At 40.4% G+C, this 18,997-nt stretch overlaps 1 protein-coding gene across 2 annotated transcripts in view; it reads left to right on the top strand.

The window, feature by feature from the left end:
- ofd1 (OFD1 centriole and centriolar satellite protein) overlaps positions 1-18,997 on the top strand; it is a 78,266-nt gene that overhangs the window by 5,124 nt on the left and 54,145 nt on the right. For both annotated transcript variants that reach the window (XM_055644386.1, XM_055644385.1), the window contains exons 4-13: positions 1,252-1,320; positions 1,412-1,442; positions 1,562-1,669; positions 2,121-2,257; positions 4,910-5,083; positions 10,319-10,425; positions 12,357-12,476; positions 15,525-15,598; positions 15,877-15,968; positions 17,973-18,162. In XM_055644386.1, the coding sequence (XP_055500361.1) occupies positions 1,252-1,320; positions 1,412-1,442; positions 1,562-1,669; positions 2,121-2,257; positions 4,910-5,083; positions 10,319-10,425; positions 12,357-12,476; positions 15,525-15,598; positions 15,877-15,968; positions 17,973-18,162 (1,102 nt within the window). The remainder of the gene's footprint in view (positions 1-1,251; positions 1,321-1,411; positions 1,443-1,561; positions 1,670-2,120; positions 2,258-4,909; positions 5,084-10,318; positions 10,426-12,356; positions 12,477-15,524; positions 15,599-15,876; positions 15,969-17,972; positions 18,163-18,997) is intronic.

Below are 18,997 nucleotides of genomic sequence, written 5' to 3'. Positions count from 1 at the left end.
TCTCCAACTGCCTCTGCCCTCTGCCCCTGCCCTCTGCCCCTGCGCTCTCCACTCTGCCCCTGCCCTCTCCACGCTGCCCCTGCCCTCTCCACTCTCCACTCTGCCCCTGCCCTCTCCACTGCCTCTGCCTCTGCCCCCGCCCTCTGCCTGCCTCTGCCCTTCCTCTACCCCCCTCCCTCTCACTCTCTACCCGTGCCTGCGGGTTGGGGGCTGTGCGTGAGTGGATAGGGCAGGGGATGGGGTAAAAGGAGCGAATGAATAATATTAATATAAAATCAAGGCGGGTGGTTAGTGTATGTGTGTGGGGAGGATGGTTAGGTGTGTGTGACGCCGCAGGCCGCCACCCCCCCCCCGGCAACCGCGCGTTGAGGGGACGGGACCCAATGGGTCCCACTTGGTCTAGTTATTATTAAAATTTTACATCGGGTTGGTGGTGGTGTTATTGAATAGTTGCAAAGGCAGTTATTAATGATATTCTTAAGATTATTAATTGTCTGGATACCAAGATAAAATGTAGGATGTGATTTTATGTTAATTGATTCATTCATTGATAGTAGAGATTATTTGGTAAGTGCTTCAGTAAAGTTCTTCATTAACAATAGAGTAATAATATTAAGCTATTATTGTGAAATTCCACAGTACACCATATACCAATTACAGTGCAACATTTAATATCATGAATATGTTGAATTGCAATCATTTTGGGATCACGATTCTTCAGATCTAAGTACCTATTTAGTCTTTCCGATATTTCCGATAAAAGAGTAGTTCTTAGTTCTTTGGATTATATGAAAGAGGAAATATAACAGTAATTTTCTCAAAATCATTTCATATCCCATATTACCTTGGTTATTATCGCTTATTCCTTGAATATTTTTATGAAGCAACCAAAGGCTTTCCTGCGATATACTGTACATTACATGAAATAACTGAGCATCTTGTATGAGATTTCCCTGCAGTATCCTATTCATTCTATGATTTATTTTTTTAAACTTTCTGAATAGGCACTGTTCAGGGGTAAAATTGGTTATTTGTAATAGTGTAGCTTTCGGCTGGTAAAACAGCATTTGATTCATTGCAAGGTTGTTTTCTTTATTTATTGTATTTTATTTCTTCATCATACCAGACGGCCCTACTGAAAATACATATGCATTGAATTTGATGGATTGACATTATGTGTTTTCTCTATGGATTCTTTGTGATATTATTATTAGCACTTGTGAAATTAATTTCACTTCTATTTTTCCAAAGGTATTTACATCAAAAGATCTGCTACAGATCATGAAAATAAGCTCAAGATCAGAACTGTACAAGTCCATTGTGAGTGTGTGTTCGATCATATTGTAAATTAATTTTGGTAGTTATTTTTTTCAGATTGTGGATAACATATGCTTTATTTTTCCAACTTCAGATCTCACATCATCAAAAGGACCATCACAAAGGTAATAGAGCTGATTCAAATACTACAATAATACATTTAGAAAGAAGTAGTAGCAGTCATTTCAGAAATATTTGATCAAAAGGTTTCTTAACTGATCCATAATACTTGTATTGTTGTTAGGATTTCTTATTCAATTCCTGATGGAGCTGACTGATCATCGCCTAACAAAAGACTATCGAGATGCAGAGGTCCAGACCAGCTGTATTCCACAGTATAAGGAGTCTATTGGTAAGGAAAGGGGTGGGCTTTTCTCTTTATGCTATTTTGCTTTTAAAGGCATGAGACTAATTAAGATAAATATTATGGCAGTACGTTCAATTTAATTGTACAGAGATGGACCTGTAATGAGCCAGTTTTCAGTGAGCAAATGAGAAAGATCACCTCATGGTGTTCCCCTGCTCTACTGGTGGCTAACTGGCTAATGTCTCAGCTGCTGATCTTGTAAGTGGTCAGAGACCATTAGAAGTTGTATTGTACTAATGAATCAAATCGAGATACAATATTTCAAATGTAAATCTGTTACACCATTTCGGAATAATTTATCACCACTGGCAACTTCTGCTGGTTGTAGAGCTCCAATCAGTAGCAGCATGACAGTGTAAATGTGCAATTTCCACCATTTCTGATTTTTTGATTTTGCCTGTGTTTTGCACCTAGCTTCTCATTTTCTTTTTCACAGTTGACAAACTTCAAATGATTGACGAAGAATATGCGACTTATCAACCAACAAATATGCAAGAGGACTTTTGGGAAACAAAACTACTTAAATATCGCAAACAGATAGAAGAACAACTTCAGGCAGAGCTACAGCAAGAGGTGGTACACCATATGCTATTTGTTATCATCGTCATATAATATTACATAATGTAGTATTTCTGAATTAGGTAATATATTTAACAGCTTAACTAATAACCGTCAAATCACATTGCCCACTTACCTATACACTCGAGATTAACTGCGCAGGTTGTACGTAACACTAGACCAAGTGTAGACCCGTTGTGTCTGCTCCCCCAATGTAATATTCCAGCACTCACCCATTTCCCCAATGCAACCCGTTTTGCTTTTTTTGAAACTTTAATCATGAATAACCCGGAGGGGGGGGGGGGGGGGGGGGCAGTGGGTGTGGCATTCGGCAGCTTGAGAGCCCATTGTGATTGGTGCACTGGAGGGGTGATGGGGCGAGGGGGGGTTGAAGTGCTGGAATGTCCCTCCCTCCTGGAGTGGCCGGTCCTACCTTGCGTGTGCATTGTGACGTCACTTGGGTATTTTTTTCCAAAATGGGTGAGTTTGAAGAAAGCGGGCTGCTTGTAAAATTTCAACGATTAATAACTTCGGGAATATAGGTGGAAATACGACAGGAAGATGTTTATCGTTTGGAAGAAGGTAGGAATTATCCAGATTGACACACACAGGGCACAAACAAGACAAAGACTTTTAGTTATACAGAGATAGAGATTACTGGTGGTTCATCCAGTGAGTCTGTATGATGGTGCTAAGAAATAAAAAGATGCTCACCTTGTTGGGAGTGTACTACTGGCCCCCAAATAGCAGGAATTGAAGGCTAACTTTGATGATATTATACAGGAACTGGCTCAAGTTGAATGGAGAAGGTTGTTTGCCGGCAAAGGAACGCACATTTTTAAAAAGTGTGGTGACAAGTAGAGGGCATGCATATATTCCTGTTAGAGTGAAGGGCAAAACAGATGGGAGGTAGATAGGGTGATCAAGAAGGCTTTCAGCTCATTGTCCTTCATCGATCTGAGTATTGAGTATATTTGGAGTATTGTGATCAGTCTTGGTCATCCAGTTATGGGAAAGTTTTAAGCTGGAAAGGATGCAGAGAAGATTTACGAGGATGTTGCTAGGTCTTGATTGCCTGAGCTCCAGGGAGAGGTTCAGCAAGCTAGAGCTTATTCCTTGGAGCGCAGGAGGATAAGGGGTGATCAGAGACATTTGAAAACAGTTTGATAATAGTCAACTATCAAAGCAATTCTGCAAAGCCACAAAACATAAATATGACCATGGAAAATAAATGATGATGAACATGTGCAACTGGCCAGATTGAAGCCCCTGTCCCACTTTCCCGAGTTACTCACGAATTCTCCAGTTTTCCCCTTGATTCAAATTCGGAGAATTACGGTAATAGCCAGCCGTAGGTACTCGGGGCAATTTTTTTTAATCGTGGACATTTTTCAACATGCTGAAAAAAGTCCAGACTTACCTGATGCCCCGAGTACCTACGGCTGGCATTACGAGCCGCTACAAAATATCTACCGACTCCTACGGCCTCGCTACGGACATTCCCCGAGTTTGAAACAAGGGGAAAACTTGGGAGAATTTGTGAGTAACTCGGGAAAGTGGGACAGGGCCTTAACTGTGGGACGGTTGTTTTAAGGAGAGGGATGTTGCCATTTCTTCATTGCACTATCTGAATGGAAGTATTTTTCAATAGAGAAATTTTTGTCTCCACCATACTGATATTGTCAAATGGAGCACAGTTCCAACATTATCAATATCCATTGTAATATTAGTTAATGCGGGCTGAAATTTATTGCCACTGGATTACAGTACACTTGCATTTACTCACCTCCAACTTGTGACACCATCGTGTGACAATATGATAACCGAGTTAGTTTTGGACTGGCTCTCATTCATTCTTTGTTCCTCCATTGTATTTCAATAATGCTATATCACTAAAATGAGGCATTTATGTCTGAAGATGCGCATAGATATTTGCAAATAGGTTAGTGATTGGAGTTTAGTTTAGTGTCACCTGTGCCGAGGTACAGTGAAAAGCTTTTGTTGCGTGCTAAACAGTCAGCAGAAAGATAATACATAATTACAATCCATCCATTTACAGCGGGTGGGATGGGTCAAGGTTCGTGTGGGTGCCTGGTATTGGGCCTGAGGAACTGAAAAAATATCAGTATAAATTTGCACCTAATTCTTCTCGAACTTTTTTCAACATTCTTCTCAACTTTGTCTTGCCTTCTCTCCTCAAATCTGATTTGGTTCATAACTTCCAGACCTCACTTTACGACTAGATACCCTCTCATTGATCTCATTCTTTTGGTTGCATTCCAAGTATTCTTAAATCCCAATTTAACTACATTTCTTCCAGATTTAAACTTTTGTCTTAACCTGTTTTGGTAGTTCATGTTTGGCCCCAGTCTCCCTGTTCAGCGTTCCCCTTCCCTGATCCTTTACTACTGTTAAAAACGGTATGTTAGTGCGTTTGGTCATGTTGGTTGGCTATTCTCCCAAACACCAATTATGTTCTGCAATTGGCAACAATTTCTCTTCTCTCTTGCAGATCTCATGTTTTTCTGCAGTCTTAATTTTTTCAATCTTAACCATTATTAGTTATGGTACAAAGCCAGTCGTATTACTGTCGACATGATATTTGCATTATCTTAAGAGTTCATCTTGATGTTGAAGAAACTTACCCAGTTTGTTTGTTCATTGTAGGTGCAGCATTTTAAGGACGTGGAATTAACTAAAATTCAGATTCAGGAAAAGGAGCGGTCAAGGAAGGATGGCGAAGACCACAGATTGAAACTAGATAAAATGTACCAATTGAAAGCTGAAACGTTAATTGCAAGAGAGAAGAATGCTATTGAGAGACTTCAGAAACAGCAGGAGGTAGGTTTGAATAGATTGGAAAAAACGCAAATAAAATCCATAAATAAATAATCTATCCATGTTTTCCAGAAATACGGCCCACTGAGTTACTCCTGCACTTTGTCTTTTTTTTTTATAAGCCAACATCTGCAGTTCCTTGTTCCCAAACCAAGCTGCGATGCAACTCAACAGTATGCTTTCTACAATGCATCTGTTAAAGTTTGTAATAGTCATTGGAATCATGCTGACTTTCATCTAACTACTTAGTGCAAATATAGATTTGTTCATGAATGCCCATTCTCTGCTTTATTAACTTATCAAGTTAACTTATTAACTTGTCGTTGGCTTTAGAAGCTGATCTCATGTGGCAGAATCCTGACCTTTAGCTGAATTCAGAATGAGACAACATGGAAACTGGCAAGCGTTTATATGCCTCCACAGTAGCTGCCACTTGAATGTATAGGCATCACAATGGAATTGTCGTTGAAATCCAGTGGAGGTTGTGGTTTTCTGGCCTCACATAATCTCCTGTGAGAATGAGAAGATGGAGTCCTCCAATGCTCTTTGTCATCTCCTGCATTCTACAAGGCAGGTCTGATTGTTTGCTAACCATGTTCTCATGCACTCGCAGCAGTTTGGTCTTGACACTATCCCCGTCTTGGTCCTCAGCTGAAATCTCTGAGGCAGTGCAGATGTGATGGCCCTACCCTCGAGAGAACTCCCATCCTAGATTCCCTCTATCCCATACCAGACTGTAGCTTACTAACGTCAGGTGTATCATCTGGTGACACACATCTTCCCAGTGAATCTGGGAATGCTCTCCTAATATCCTGTTACCTCTCTGTTCTCCATGGCAGATATTGAGTGTATTATTGCTGTCTGGCAGCAAGCAGAGTTTGCTTTCATGAGCTTAAGTCCTTCTGTATATCTGCCTCTGAATTAAGTGTGGTTCTGGTGGGACCCATTTTAATGCATGTTTCTGGGTTTAAACTTTATGCAGTTTTAAATGATTTTTTTGAGTAATTTCAAATGTTATGTGGGACCCAAATGAGTATTAATTCTAAATACAGCAACTGTTTGGAACAGCAAAGAGGATGATATCCAATTACTGTGCTCTGGTGTTTTTTTCCTGCTGAGATTTTCTTTTTTAATTAGTTTTTCTTTAATATGATTACTTTATATCTGTACATCAGCAAATAGATTGCCTGAAATGAAACTGGAAGTCTACATGTAAAATATTACAAATGTGATGGAGAACCATACTGTTTGTCTTCTTGTATTTTTGCCTGTCGCCGTTCTTAGTCTTGTTTAAGAAAGAACTGCAGATGCTGGTAAAACCGAAGGTGGACACAAAATGCTGGAGTAACTCAGTGGGTGAGGTAGCATCTATGGAGAAGAAATTGCCGACGTTTCGGGTCGAGACCCTTCTTCCCGTCTTTCCAATGGTTGAGCTCTAATTTTCGGTAGGGTAGAGGAAAGATTTTCACCCATGAGTGGTAATCTGTTAGATAAGACGTAGAAAACCTGGTGAGAAATCCTTTCCAGTGATTTATCACGTAAATTGACAGAGGGAAGGAGAGAGAGAGAGTGAAATTCCTGCTTTATTTGTTTTGCACTGAACGATTTGATGAATTGTTGGCCGTTTCGAAGAATCACCAACTAGTGCCTACTAATCTGTGCCCCTCCCCCATGGTGCACTCTCATCCCCTTACTCTATACCTGATACGCTCTTTGTAGATGACACAATCATAGTGGGTCAGGTTTCAAACAATGATGAAGCAGAGTACAGAAAGGAGATAGAGAGCTAACTAGCATGGTGTCAAGGCAATCACCTCTCCCTCAATGTCAGCAAAATGAAGGAACTGGTCATCGACTTCCAGAAGTGGGGTGGAGTACGTGCCCCAGTCTGTATCAATGGTGCTGAAGTAGAGATGGTCGTGAGCTTCAAGTATCAAGATATAACTCACCAACAATGTGTCCTGGGCCAACCACATTGACGCTATGGACAGGAAAGCTCACCGATGCCTCTACTTTCTCAGAAGGCTAAGGAAATTTGGCATGTCTCCAATCACTCCAATTTCAACATATGCACCATAGAATAGGAATAGGAATACTTTATTGTCACATGTGACCAGGCACAGTGAGATTCTTTGCTTGCATAAACAAATAGCAGTCACCTATGGCGCTGACAAAGTTACCAAGCATGCCGGCTCCCCCTTTTGTCCCCCCCTCTCCCCCCCACCACCACAGCGGTTCCCCCCACGCCGGGTCCCCCATTGTTTTTTGTCCTCCATTGTCCATTGTTCTTCCCCTCCCCCCTCACAGCTTCATGTGCCAACTGTCTGTACATGAACACAAGATGTTTTGTGAATGCTTAGTTCCTAGTACAAATCGGCTTCCCTTGATAGTCCCTGCCTCCTCTTACCCCTCTGATTCCTATTAAATCTTTTTCCCTTCACCTTAAACCTATGTCCTTTTGTCCTCGATTCCCCCACTCCGGGCAAGAGATTCTGTGCATCTATCCGATTCATTCCTCTCATGATTTTATACACCTTGATAAGATCACCCCCTCATCCTCCTGCCATCCAAGGAATAGACAGACACCCAGCCTACTCAACCTCTCCCTATAGCTCAGACCCTCCAGTCCTGGCAACATCCTCGTAAATCTTCTCTGAACCCTTTCAAGCTTGACAATATCTTTCCTATAACATGGTGCCCAGAACTGAACACAATACTCTAAATGCGTTCTCACCAAAGTCTTATACAACTGCAACATGACTTCCCATCTTCTATACTCAGTACTCTGACTGATCTTCGTCTTCTTCTTGCCCAAGGCATTCACAGCCTAAAGTTGTAGGACAACTTGTTCTATTTGATTGTGCACGCTGGTTTGATTGCATTCGTCGAAACAGGGCGGACCACGTGAAGGCCAATGTTCCAAAAGCCTTTTTGACCAACTTATCTAACTACGACTTGACCTTCAAGGAACCATGCACCTGCACTCCTAGATCCCTCTGTTGTACAACACTCCCCAGAGGCCTACCATTCACTGTGTAGGTTCTACCCTTGTTAGACGTCCCAAAATGCAACACCTCATTGAAACAATTTATTTGGCAATCACCAGGAAGCGGTGACCGAAGTGAACAAGTTCCTTTCAGTAACTTGTATCGTTCTCTATATTGGAAGTTGTTCAATGCATTTGAAATCAAACCTACACGGGACCTTCAAAATAGAAACTGTTCCCAACTCTGTCATGGCAAAGGAAAATAATTCATGGTGGACAGAAGGAATTATGTTCTCAAGGATGTCCTCAAAGGCTTTTTCAAAATGTCCTTTCTCCCTACTAAACAAGTGGGAATTTCTGACCCATTCCTTGCAGTGGAGAAGGTGCATTTGCGATGGTGTTGAGGACCACGAGTCCCCTTGTTGGACTTTGTAAGTAGCAGAAGGGGCCCAGTCTTCCACCAACTTGCAACACCAAGCATTCCCACTCCACTCATGGCAGACCCTATGGGTTCTATATTGAACTCATCGGCTACTCCAGTACCCGTAGTGTTGTAGTGAAAATGAGTCATCCTCAAATCCAACGGCTGCTTGAGACTAAGAGCATTTTGAATGGGGAGTTAAACAGCATTGGTCCGATCGTCCGGCGCGGGGGGAGCTGAGATCCCCCGATGCGGGAGCTTGATCGCCCCAACGTGGAGGGCCCGACCGCCAGCTACGGGAGCCAAGACCGTCCCCTCAATGGAAGGTTCGAGGCCCCCGACCACGGGAGAACAAAGAAGAGATTTAACTTTTTTTTGCCTTCCTTCACAGTGAGGAATATGGGGGAGTCGCTGTGGTGGATGTTCATGTTAAAATTTATTTGGGTGTCTTGTTGCTCTTTATTGGTATGACTATGGCAAATCAAATTCCTCGTATGTTGCAAAACATACAATACAATACAATACAAATTTATTGTCATTTGAGCCCCAGTGAGACTCAAACGAAATTTTGTTTCCACAGCCATACAAACAAAGACAATGTCCTACAGACATACACACAATTAAATTCACACAAACATCCATCACAGTAAACCCAGTGTGATGGAAGGCAAAGTCTTTTCTCTCCCCTGTTCTCAATTTCTCTCCCGATGTCCAAGCCCCCAGGCGGGTGATGATAAGTCCCACGGCCATTTTAGGCCGCGCGGGGCGATTTACGGCCCCGCTCCCGGTCTGAAAGTACAAGGTTGGAACCCCCACGGGCATTGGTGAGTCCCACGGCCAGGAAGCCGCGCCAGGTGATGCAACGGTCCCGGTCATTCCAACCCCGCATATGGGCTGGAGAAGTCGCGTTGTGGGAGCTCCGGGAAGCTCATCTCTCCCCCAGGACCCGCGAGCTCCCGATGTCCCAGTTCACCCTCAAATGCGGCTGCGTTGCTGGAGACTGAGCCCCAGGAGTCGAATGCAGCAGCGAGTCACCATTGCTCCGATCCCCACGCTCCGAGGCCGGCCATCCCCCCACGGTGGTGAGTAGTCCGCAGCTCCGCAGTCTCCCGAGACCCCCGGGTCGTTCAGGTTGGAGGCTGCTCCACGGTGCTAGGCCCCAATGACAACGGAAACCCAACAGGGAAAAGGTCGGGTCTCCCGGACAGGGAAGAGATTTTAAACAGTCCCCCCCACATGTACACATTTAAAAACACTATTAAAAAACACCAAACACTACATTTAACTAGACAAAAAATAAAAAAAAAAGACAGACAGGCTCTAGGGGCCGCTGCAACGGGTGAGTCGCGCCGCCAACTTGGCTAATAAAATACTATTATGATTATGAGTAACTCACAATCCTTTGTGAATGTGCTGTTGTGATGAGTTATTTTATAGTGCAGTGTACACCCTGGGTTTCCAGGAAGTTAATTATTTGGAAGTTAATCTGCATAATTGGATTAATCAGAGGCCAGAATAAAGTAGCATTGTTTTTAAGACAGGAAATGAGAACTGCTACTTCCTGTGCAAGTGCTGAGCTTGTTTTTATTAATTAAGATTTTGCTGTGGCTAAGAAATATTCTAATGTTGATTTGTTGAAAACATCGCAGAAAGCTGATATAGTGGAATATTTTTAATGGATGCAGCAAATTAAGAATGTCAATTTAATGTCAATTCTACAAATGTGAAAGATTATATTGAGCTGGATTCTGAATTAATTTTGTTACGTTTTGATTGTACAATATCTAATGAAATTATAATTTTACAGACTAGGATTTTTATTTTATTACAGGTTGAGGAGAAAGAAATCTATATGCAAAGGCAAAGTTTACTGAAAGATATTGAAGCTCTACGTAATAGAGAAGTAGAACTTAGGCAACGAATTGAATCCTTTGAGTTGTAAGTACAACATCAAGTTATGTCACAATGGCCTATAACATTAGAAAACGGGATAAACAGGAGCAGTGATAAAGTTGAGTTTATCCATGTTAGTAAACCGATTTATGCATTTAAAAATGCAGATGCTGAAAAATAAACAAAAAATGCTTGATGTACTCAGTGTAGGGAGAGAAAAAGCAGTTACTATTTCAAGTCAATTATCTTTCTTTACACCATTGGGTCCAACATGGGAACGGCAGCTTTTATTTCAATGCAGAAAAGCAGGGACGAAGGGAACCAACAGTACTTCACAGTTTTTAAATGAAAAGGTTTTAAATGTTTTAAGTTTATTTTAATATTTTATTATTTCTGAAACAACAAGAAATTCATAAACATTCAAATATGTTTTGAAGGAGGCTTTGAACATATCCTTTAATCTATGCCTTTCTCTTGCGTTGTAATGACTCCCAATGGCAGCTAGGAATTATGTTTCAGGAATTTGATGTTGGTTATACAAATGACATTGCGTACCTAAGAATATAACAAGGATCTCAGTAATTCCGAGATAGGGCTGGGAGAAAATGTGGTGCAAAACCTTCCAACTGGAGGATTTTGTAGAGACAGCATTTTTCCAGTAACTTGAGATGCCTGTTGTTAATAAATAAATGTAATGAATTGTTTTAAAAATCACAAATATGTAAACTACAGATTGTAAAGATTCTGAGTCGGATTTGTTTAAATTGGTTTCTGCTGGTGTCTAAGTAGATGAAAAAGTGGGATAATGTACAACTAGAGTGAAAAGGGTGATCAATAGTTGGCGTGGACTCGGTGGGCCGAAGGACCTGTTTCCATGCTGTATATCTAAACTAAATAATACTTCCCATGCCAATTTCTGGTCAGCATTTCAGGAGGAAGATTATCTGCCAACATACTATGTATCATTTTTTTTAGACAGGAATTTACATATTGAAAATAAATCTCATAAGAAGTACTCAGTGAGAAATACTTGGCTACGTATTTTCGGAGTGAGTTGGCGAGGGGCAATTCTTTAAATCGATAACTGGCAACCATTTTTTTTCATGACTTCTAAAAAAGAATATAATCAAACTGATAATATTGTTATTACAAGTCCATATTGTTGTAATTTCTAGACCACATCATTGTTATCTGATTGGACCACCTGAAAATGTTGCTAGTTCCTGTAAGTTCTGTTATTTGCTGCCGTTAAAATAAATTGTTTTGACTGTTAAATCCGTGTTGAGACCAGGGTTCATATGCATGTTGTTTTATAATTATTCATGAAACCATCTTACTAGCGATTTGCCAGAAAACCTTTTCTAGATTAAAATAATATCTGTGGTGAATCATGAGAAATAGCCCCATGTTATGAAGTCCGCTGCTAACTCTGTTTTATTCATATCATTTGTAAAGTTCTGGTGAAAATGTATCCATTCTGAGGTTAATAATTCATGCTTTTAAATAACTAATATGCACAGGTAAACTTTTAATTTAGTTTAATTTAGAGATACAGCACAGAAACAGGGCCTTCGGCCCTCCGAGTCCACACCGACCAATGATCCCTGCACATTAGCACTGTCCTACACACACTAGGGACAATTTACATTTATACCAAGCCAATTCATCTACACGTCTTTGGAGTGTGGGAGGAAACCGAAGATCTCAGAAAAAACCTATGTGATCACAGGGAGACATATAAACCCTGCACAGGCAGCACCCATTATCGGGGTCGAACGCGGGTCTCTGGCGCTGTAAGGCAGCAACTCTATCACTGCGCCACCCCAGTTAATTGTTGCATCTGTTTATAAGTTGAATGAAATAACCAATTTGGATATATTATTGGAAAGCAGAATAGAAAATTGTGATTTCACACTCGTGAATGTATATTAATTGTCTGGGTGCAGATGTAATTCATGGTATTTCTCCCATTTCAGGACCCAGAATTTGCATGGGCAGAAGAACAAGAGTATAGAAGACAGTCTCCAAAGACGGGAGCTGTCAGTAAAAAACATCGAGGAGTCTTACGAGCAAAAGCTTAAGAATGAACTGTGCAAGTAAGGCATGTGTGATTCAAAATGCAATAAGCAAAAAACAGTGATTTTATAAAGCTTTGACCCCCACCAGTTTGCGTACAGAGCGAATAGATCCACAGAGGACGCTGTAGCCACAGCTCTCCATGCTGCACTGTCTCACCTGGAGCAGCGGGGGAGCTACGTGCGGATGCTCTTTGTGGACTACAGCTCTGCTTTTAATACTATCCTTCCCCACAAACTGGTGGACAAACTGGGGGACTTGGGACTTCCACACTCCACCTGTACGTGGATAAATAGCTTCCTGTCGGGTCGAAGCCAGAGAGTCAGAGTGGGCCATCACACATCCACGGCCCTCAGCCTCAGTACCGGCTCTCCACAGGGCTGCGTACTGAGCCCCCTGCTCTACACCATCTACACACATGACTGCACCCCCGCCCACCACAGCAACACCATTGTCAAATTTGCGGATGACACTACAGTGGTGGGACTCATCTCCGGGGGGGACGAGTACGCCTACCGGGATGAGGTGGAGCAGCTGACAGTGTGGTGCGAAGAAAATAACCTGCTCCTCAACACCTCAAAGACGAAGGAGGTAATAATAGACTTCAGGAAAAACAAAACGGACATGGTACCACTGACCATCAGAGGGGACTGTGTAGAGAGGGTGGCGGATTTCCGCTTCCTGGGAATCCACATTGAGGAGGACCTGACGTGGAGCGTGAACACCACTGCGCTGCTGAAAAAGGTCCAGCAGAGACTGCACTTCCTGAGGGTGCTCAGGAAGAAAGAAACAACATCACTCAGAGGCTGCTGCTGTCCTTTTATCGGTGCTCCATTGAGAGCATACTAACATACTGTGTATGCGTGTGGTACACCAGCTGCACAGCGGCTCAGAGGAAAGCGCTCCAGAGGGCCATTGACAACGCCCAGAGGATTGTCGGCTGCCCTCTCCTTACCTTGGAGGACCTACACAGTTCCCGCTGCACCAAAAAAACCCAGAATATAATAAAGGACATCTCCCACCCCGGACACTCCCTGTTTGAACTGTTGCCGTCAGGCAGACGGTACAGATCCACAAGGACAAGGACAAATAGACTAAAAAACAGTTTTTACCCCACTGCTATAAAAGCACTAAATGTAGCCGCCAAGGAACGCAGGGGCGATACAGACTAAGGGACTGTGGTAACGGTGAAATCGACAGAAGGATGGAGGGTTGGGTGTGTATGCGTGCTTTGTCTGTGATATTTATTTATTTGCTTATCTTTATTATTTTACCGTGGATGTTTCGTTAGCTTTAGAAATGTTTGAATGCTGCACTGACTGGCTGACATTTTAAATTTCGTTGTACATGGCCCATGTTACAATGACAATAAAGAAACTATTCTATTCTATTCTATTCTAAACTTCCTATCGCATTTTAAGGAAAATTAAATAAAGCATAATGCTGAAGTGACAGCATTCCAATATGATGTACAGTGGCAAGGCATGGATACGAAAAGAACAAAAGGCTTTTAAAAATTACTCAATCACTAGTTTTCTGAAGTAGTCTGTAAAAAAAGACAATGAACATGAAGTATGTACAGTATAGGATGAAACTGCAGATGCTGGTTTAAACCGAAGATAGAAACAAAAAGCTGGAGTAACTCAGTAGGTCAGACAGCATCTCTCGAGAAAAGGAATAGGTGACCTTTTAGGTCGAGGCCTTCTTCAGAGTCCGGGAAAGGGAAAAGAGAGATATTGATGGTGATATAGAGAGATATAGAACAAATGAATGAAAGATATGCAAAAAAAATAACGATGATAAAGAAAACAGGCCATTGTATAGGGTTGTTACAAATTCCTGCCATCAGTGGCGTTCTTGATCTGCTCACTGCCTGCGTGCAACTTGAGAGGCTGTGGGGAAGGTTAGTTAAATGCAGATTTTTATTGGTTGTCAGGGAGGGATTTCCTCGTAAAACAAGCTTATGAGGAAATTTTGTTCTGTTATCCCGTTCGCGATATATTTTTTTGAAAACGTTGTTTAACTATTGAAAATCGGGACCCTTCAATCCCTTCAAAATCATGGATTGCAAGTTCAGGACAAAACAAAAGGTATGTACTGTAGGGGGTTTATTTAACCTTATCTAGTTTTTGGTGTAATTTCATTTTAATCCGATGTTGCGAAATATGTTATTTAGGCCCCGATTTGTCTTGCCTGCTAGCTGTGACTGTGAGCAAAATCATAGCGGTGGTCACAATCCGATCTCTGTATCTCAATCCACAAACATCCACAAACATCCACTCTCAAGATAATCAAATTCATTATTTTTTGCACAATCATGTCATAAGAACATCTAAATTATCTATATTTTGTGTTATTGACGATCCATGATCAATGGATCATACTAAATATCTGACTAAAAACTTTCATACTAAATATCTGACTAAAAACATCCACAGTACATAGTGTAGGTGATAAGCGAAAGGTCTCGACCCAAAATATCACCGATTCCTTTTCTCCAGTGATGCTGTCTGACCCGCTGAGTTACTCCATCTTTTTGTATCTATCTTTGGTTTAAACTTTATGTTCGTTGTCTTTTTTCACAGGCTACTTCAGAAAACGAGTGATTTTTTCATTTATGTAAAAAATTTGAATATTTTAAATAATGTATTTTGGTGGAATTTTGAAAGATACCAATACAGTTCTGTGTTTTTTCTAATGTACTGTTAGTTTGTTTTAACCCATTTTTTAGAAGAGAATTTTCTGAATTTTAATTCTGAAATTTTAAGACAGAGTTTAGTCCTCTGCGTTGCTGAAATAGACAGCTTGCTATTTGATTTCACTGGGGGGAAAAGCTCAGTGAAAAATTGTTATTGTAATAACCATAATCTATTTTAAAATAATTGCATATAAAAGCAAATTAACTGCTACCATATTAATAACACTGGTCAGATAGTGTTTGCATTTTTTACTTCATCAAAAAGCTGGAAGAGATGGAATCCTTCTTTCCTTAGTTGACAGTACTTAATACAGATTTTTTAATTTGTTGTTATGAACTATTAAATAATGTAATGCTTTCTTCTGTATAGGTATCAGCTGGAACTGCAGGATGATTATCGGAAAAGAATGGAGAAAGTGGCAGTAAATGAGAAAAGAATTGAAGGCATGATTTATTATTTGGCAAATTTAAATGCTTTAAAAAGGCGAATAATTTCCTTGTGGAAAGAAGGAATAATTTCCTTCTGGTTTGGTCGCCCTGTTATTGGAAAGATGTTGTTAAGCTGGAATGGGTGAAGAGTAGATTTATGAGGATGTTGCCAGGGGCTGAGCTATATGGAGAAGTTGATAAGTAGTAATTTCTGTTTAGGATTTTCTACTTTAACATGTACTTATTTTATGGTATCTGTACTTATTATCTTTTATCATAATTTTGCTTTGCAGGAGAAGCAGCTCGGTTACATGAAGAATCTCTTATCATACAGTCCAGTAAAGAGGAACATCAACAAACCCGCGCTCAAGCGATGAAGTTGGAGGTAAATTGTATAAAGATTTTTCTTTTATTCTGCTTTTGAAGATAAGTAGAAACACTGTTTCTTTTTAACCACAGACAAATCATCAATTTAGTTTAAAAATAAGGACCAGAGGAAAATAATTCATGGATATGTAAATATGGTATATAATATGTCAGTCTTCAGATTAAAGACACAAAATAGTTGAAAAACAGTTTCAGATCTGTTATTTTTTTGATGTGCTTCTTCCAAAATGAACATCAAGAGGCTAGGAAAAAATAAAGGAAATTAGTCCATTGTATTTTTTTTTAGATTGGTCAAACAAAAGTGAAGTTTAGTGAACATGCAAATGGTACAAACAAAGAATATAAACAACTGACTGTTTTATAACTCTTTTTAAGTCATGATATTATTAAATTAACTTTTGAGGAAGTTTGCTATCTCACTATTATGGCCATTTTCAGTAAAACTGTGTTAAATTAGCAGCTTAAGAGGAAAGGAACCACTCTTTACTGAAAAGTTGGGTCTACAGTTAAATTTAGTTCTTCTGAGTTGATGAAGGCTCTATCAGGTTGGATCTATCCAGGATTACATTTGTGAGGACATTCATTAATGGCTCATTGGGATCCTTGGAAGCCCTGCCATTATACAATCTGTCTTCAACCTGGATTGGAGATTGTTTACAGAAGTGAAACAATGGCTATCTATAATATTTCCATTTTAAGTTCTGTGCCATTATTTTAACAAATTCTCAACTATAGACATTTGACATAAATATCAAAGCAGGTGATGATATACTTCTCCCATCTTGGATGTCACACATGATGAATGGTTATGGAACTAAATTAATGATTATGCAGCAGGAGATGGAAGTCCGTCAATACAACAGTGATGCTCTTATTGTTATAGCGGGAGGTTGAAAAGGCTGGCACTTTTTCTTTTAATTTAGGAAGCAGAGGGGCGACCTTGTTGAAGTACACAAGATCATGAAGGTGTGGATAAAATGAACGCTCACTGTCTTTTTGCCAGCGTGGAAGCTTCTAATACTAGAGGGCATATGCTAAAGATGAATTAGAGGGTCTTCAGGGGCAACATTTTCATCACAAGGTAGCTGTATCTGGAGTGACCTGCCAGAGGAAACGATAGTTGCAGACATAATTACAACCTTTAAAAGCTATTTGGACAGAAATATGGATAAGAAGAGGTTATGCTCCAAATGCAACCATATGGAACATGCCCGGTATGCCAACTTGGTTAGCTTGTGCAAGGTGTGTTGAAGGGCCTGTTTCCGTGCAGTATAGCTCTATGACTGACTCTGTCACTGGAAAGGGCCTTAGAGTGGGCATCATGCTCCTGCAAAAGAGAGATGAGAGTTGATGATGTGAGTATTTCAGTATTTATGTATTAATTATCTGATATGCTTGAATAACAGTGTGTCCATTTTGGAGCCGACTAGGTATTCGTGCCTACTATGTTCTGGTGTGCTAAAGCAAAGCACAAATTTCATTGTCCTATCAGGGACACATGACAATAAACTATTGAATCTTGAATCTTGAAATATGAGCGGCTGTGTCAGATGGGTTCTTGGATTACTCTGACAATTTTAACAAGATTGGGACAGGGTTTATGATACCCCATTTTTTGCACTGATATCCCTTGCACCTCTTACTAATATCACCTAATATCTGCCTGCTGGGATTCTTGGCATGAAGGACCTCTCTGTAATTGTTGACTTTCAGAATGGCTGGTTTGAAGAATGAGGATGCCTGATCCAGAGACAGATACAGACAACACCCGTAGTCAGGATCGAACCCGGGTCTCTGGCGCTGTAAAACAGTAGCTCTACCGCTACACCGCCAAGCCGCCCATGGTAGAACATAGTTAAACACTTCTGTGAGAATCTTATCCAAATGTAAATGCCATAATGAATTATAGGCTAGAATTTACCCATGAAGAGCAGAAAAACCTTGTCTTTAACTTCCACACTAACAAGTCAGTGTGTATGTAAACGTGTCTCATTGCTTGCAGGTTGAACTAAACGAAGCCAAAAGCCAGATTTGTTTGCTCATGAAGCAGAATGAGCTACTGAATGAAAGATTACAGGACACAGCTGACCATGCATCGTTAAAGACTGAAAATATACAGTTTCAGACTGAGATCAGACTCCTCCGGAAACAGTTGGATGAAGCTCGTTGCGAAAATCAGACACTGTGTACAAGTTAGTATACATGAAATCTTCTGTAAATGTATTTGTATTAAAAATCATGCAAGGACATTTAGATAGCAAACAATTTAAGCATTGCTTTTATATTCACGGTAAGACCATTCGAGCCCAGAATCTCACTTTGTGTTCAGAAATGTAACCTACAGAGCTGCATATTGAAAGTATATTACCTCATTCAACAATATGATTTGTACTGTGCCTGAATTTTCAACATGCAGTGCCAATGGAGAACCCTCCACTATCAGTATTTGATAGTTAACCCCTCTTTAAGTACCCAAAAGGCAATGATTGTGCAACAATGCTTTAAAATGCTGTAATATAGTGGACTAAAAGATAGATTTGTTCTTGCGATCTTCTTAATGTGGCCTTTTGTTACAATAATGGTAAAGGATGTTGAACAGTGGTCACTGAAAATTGGGAAGAAAGAACAATCATTTGTTATTTTTTTGTGTGCTCCGTCACATGGACCAACCTAGCTTTAAATCCTAAATTAGACCTTAATTTCCTTTTTTTTTTTAACTAATTTTGCGGAAATTGTTAGTTACCCCAATCATTAAATGAATTGACACAGTTCTTAAGGGGAAAATTGAAACTGCATTAGATTCATCTACAGTGCCCTCTCCATAATGTTTGGGCCAAAGACCCATCATTTATTTATTTGCTTCTTTACTCCACAATTTGAAATTTGTAATGGAAAAAAATCACATGTGGTTAAAGTGCACATTGTGAGATTTTTATAAAGGCTATTTTTATACATTTTGGTTTCACCATGTAGAAATTACAGCTGTGTTTATACATAGTCCCCTCATTTTAGGACACCATATGTTTT

Source organism: Leucoraja erinacea, chromosome 13, assembly GCF_028641065.1.
Source record: "Leucoraja erinacea ecotype New England chromosome 13, Leri_hhj_1, whole genome shotgun sequence".
NCBI lineage: Eukaryota > Metazoa > Chordata > Chondrichthyes > Rajiformes > Rajidae > Leucoraja > Leucoraja erinaceus.
This window is presented reverse-complemented; position numbering and strand designations above follow the sequence as displayed.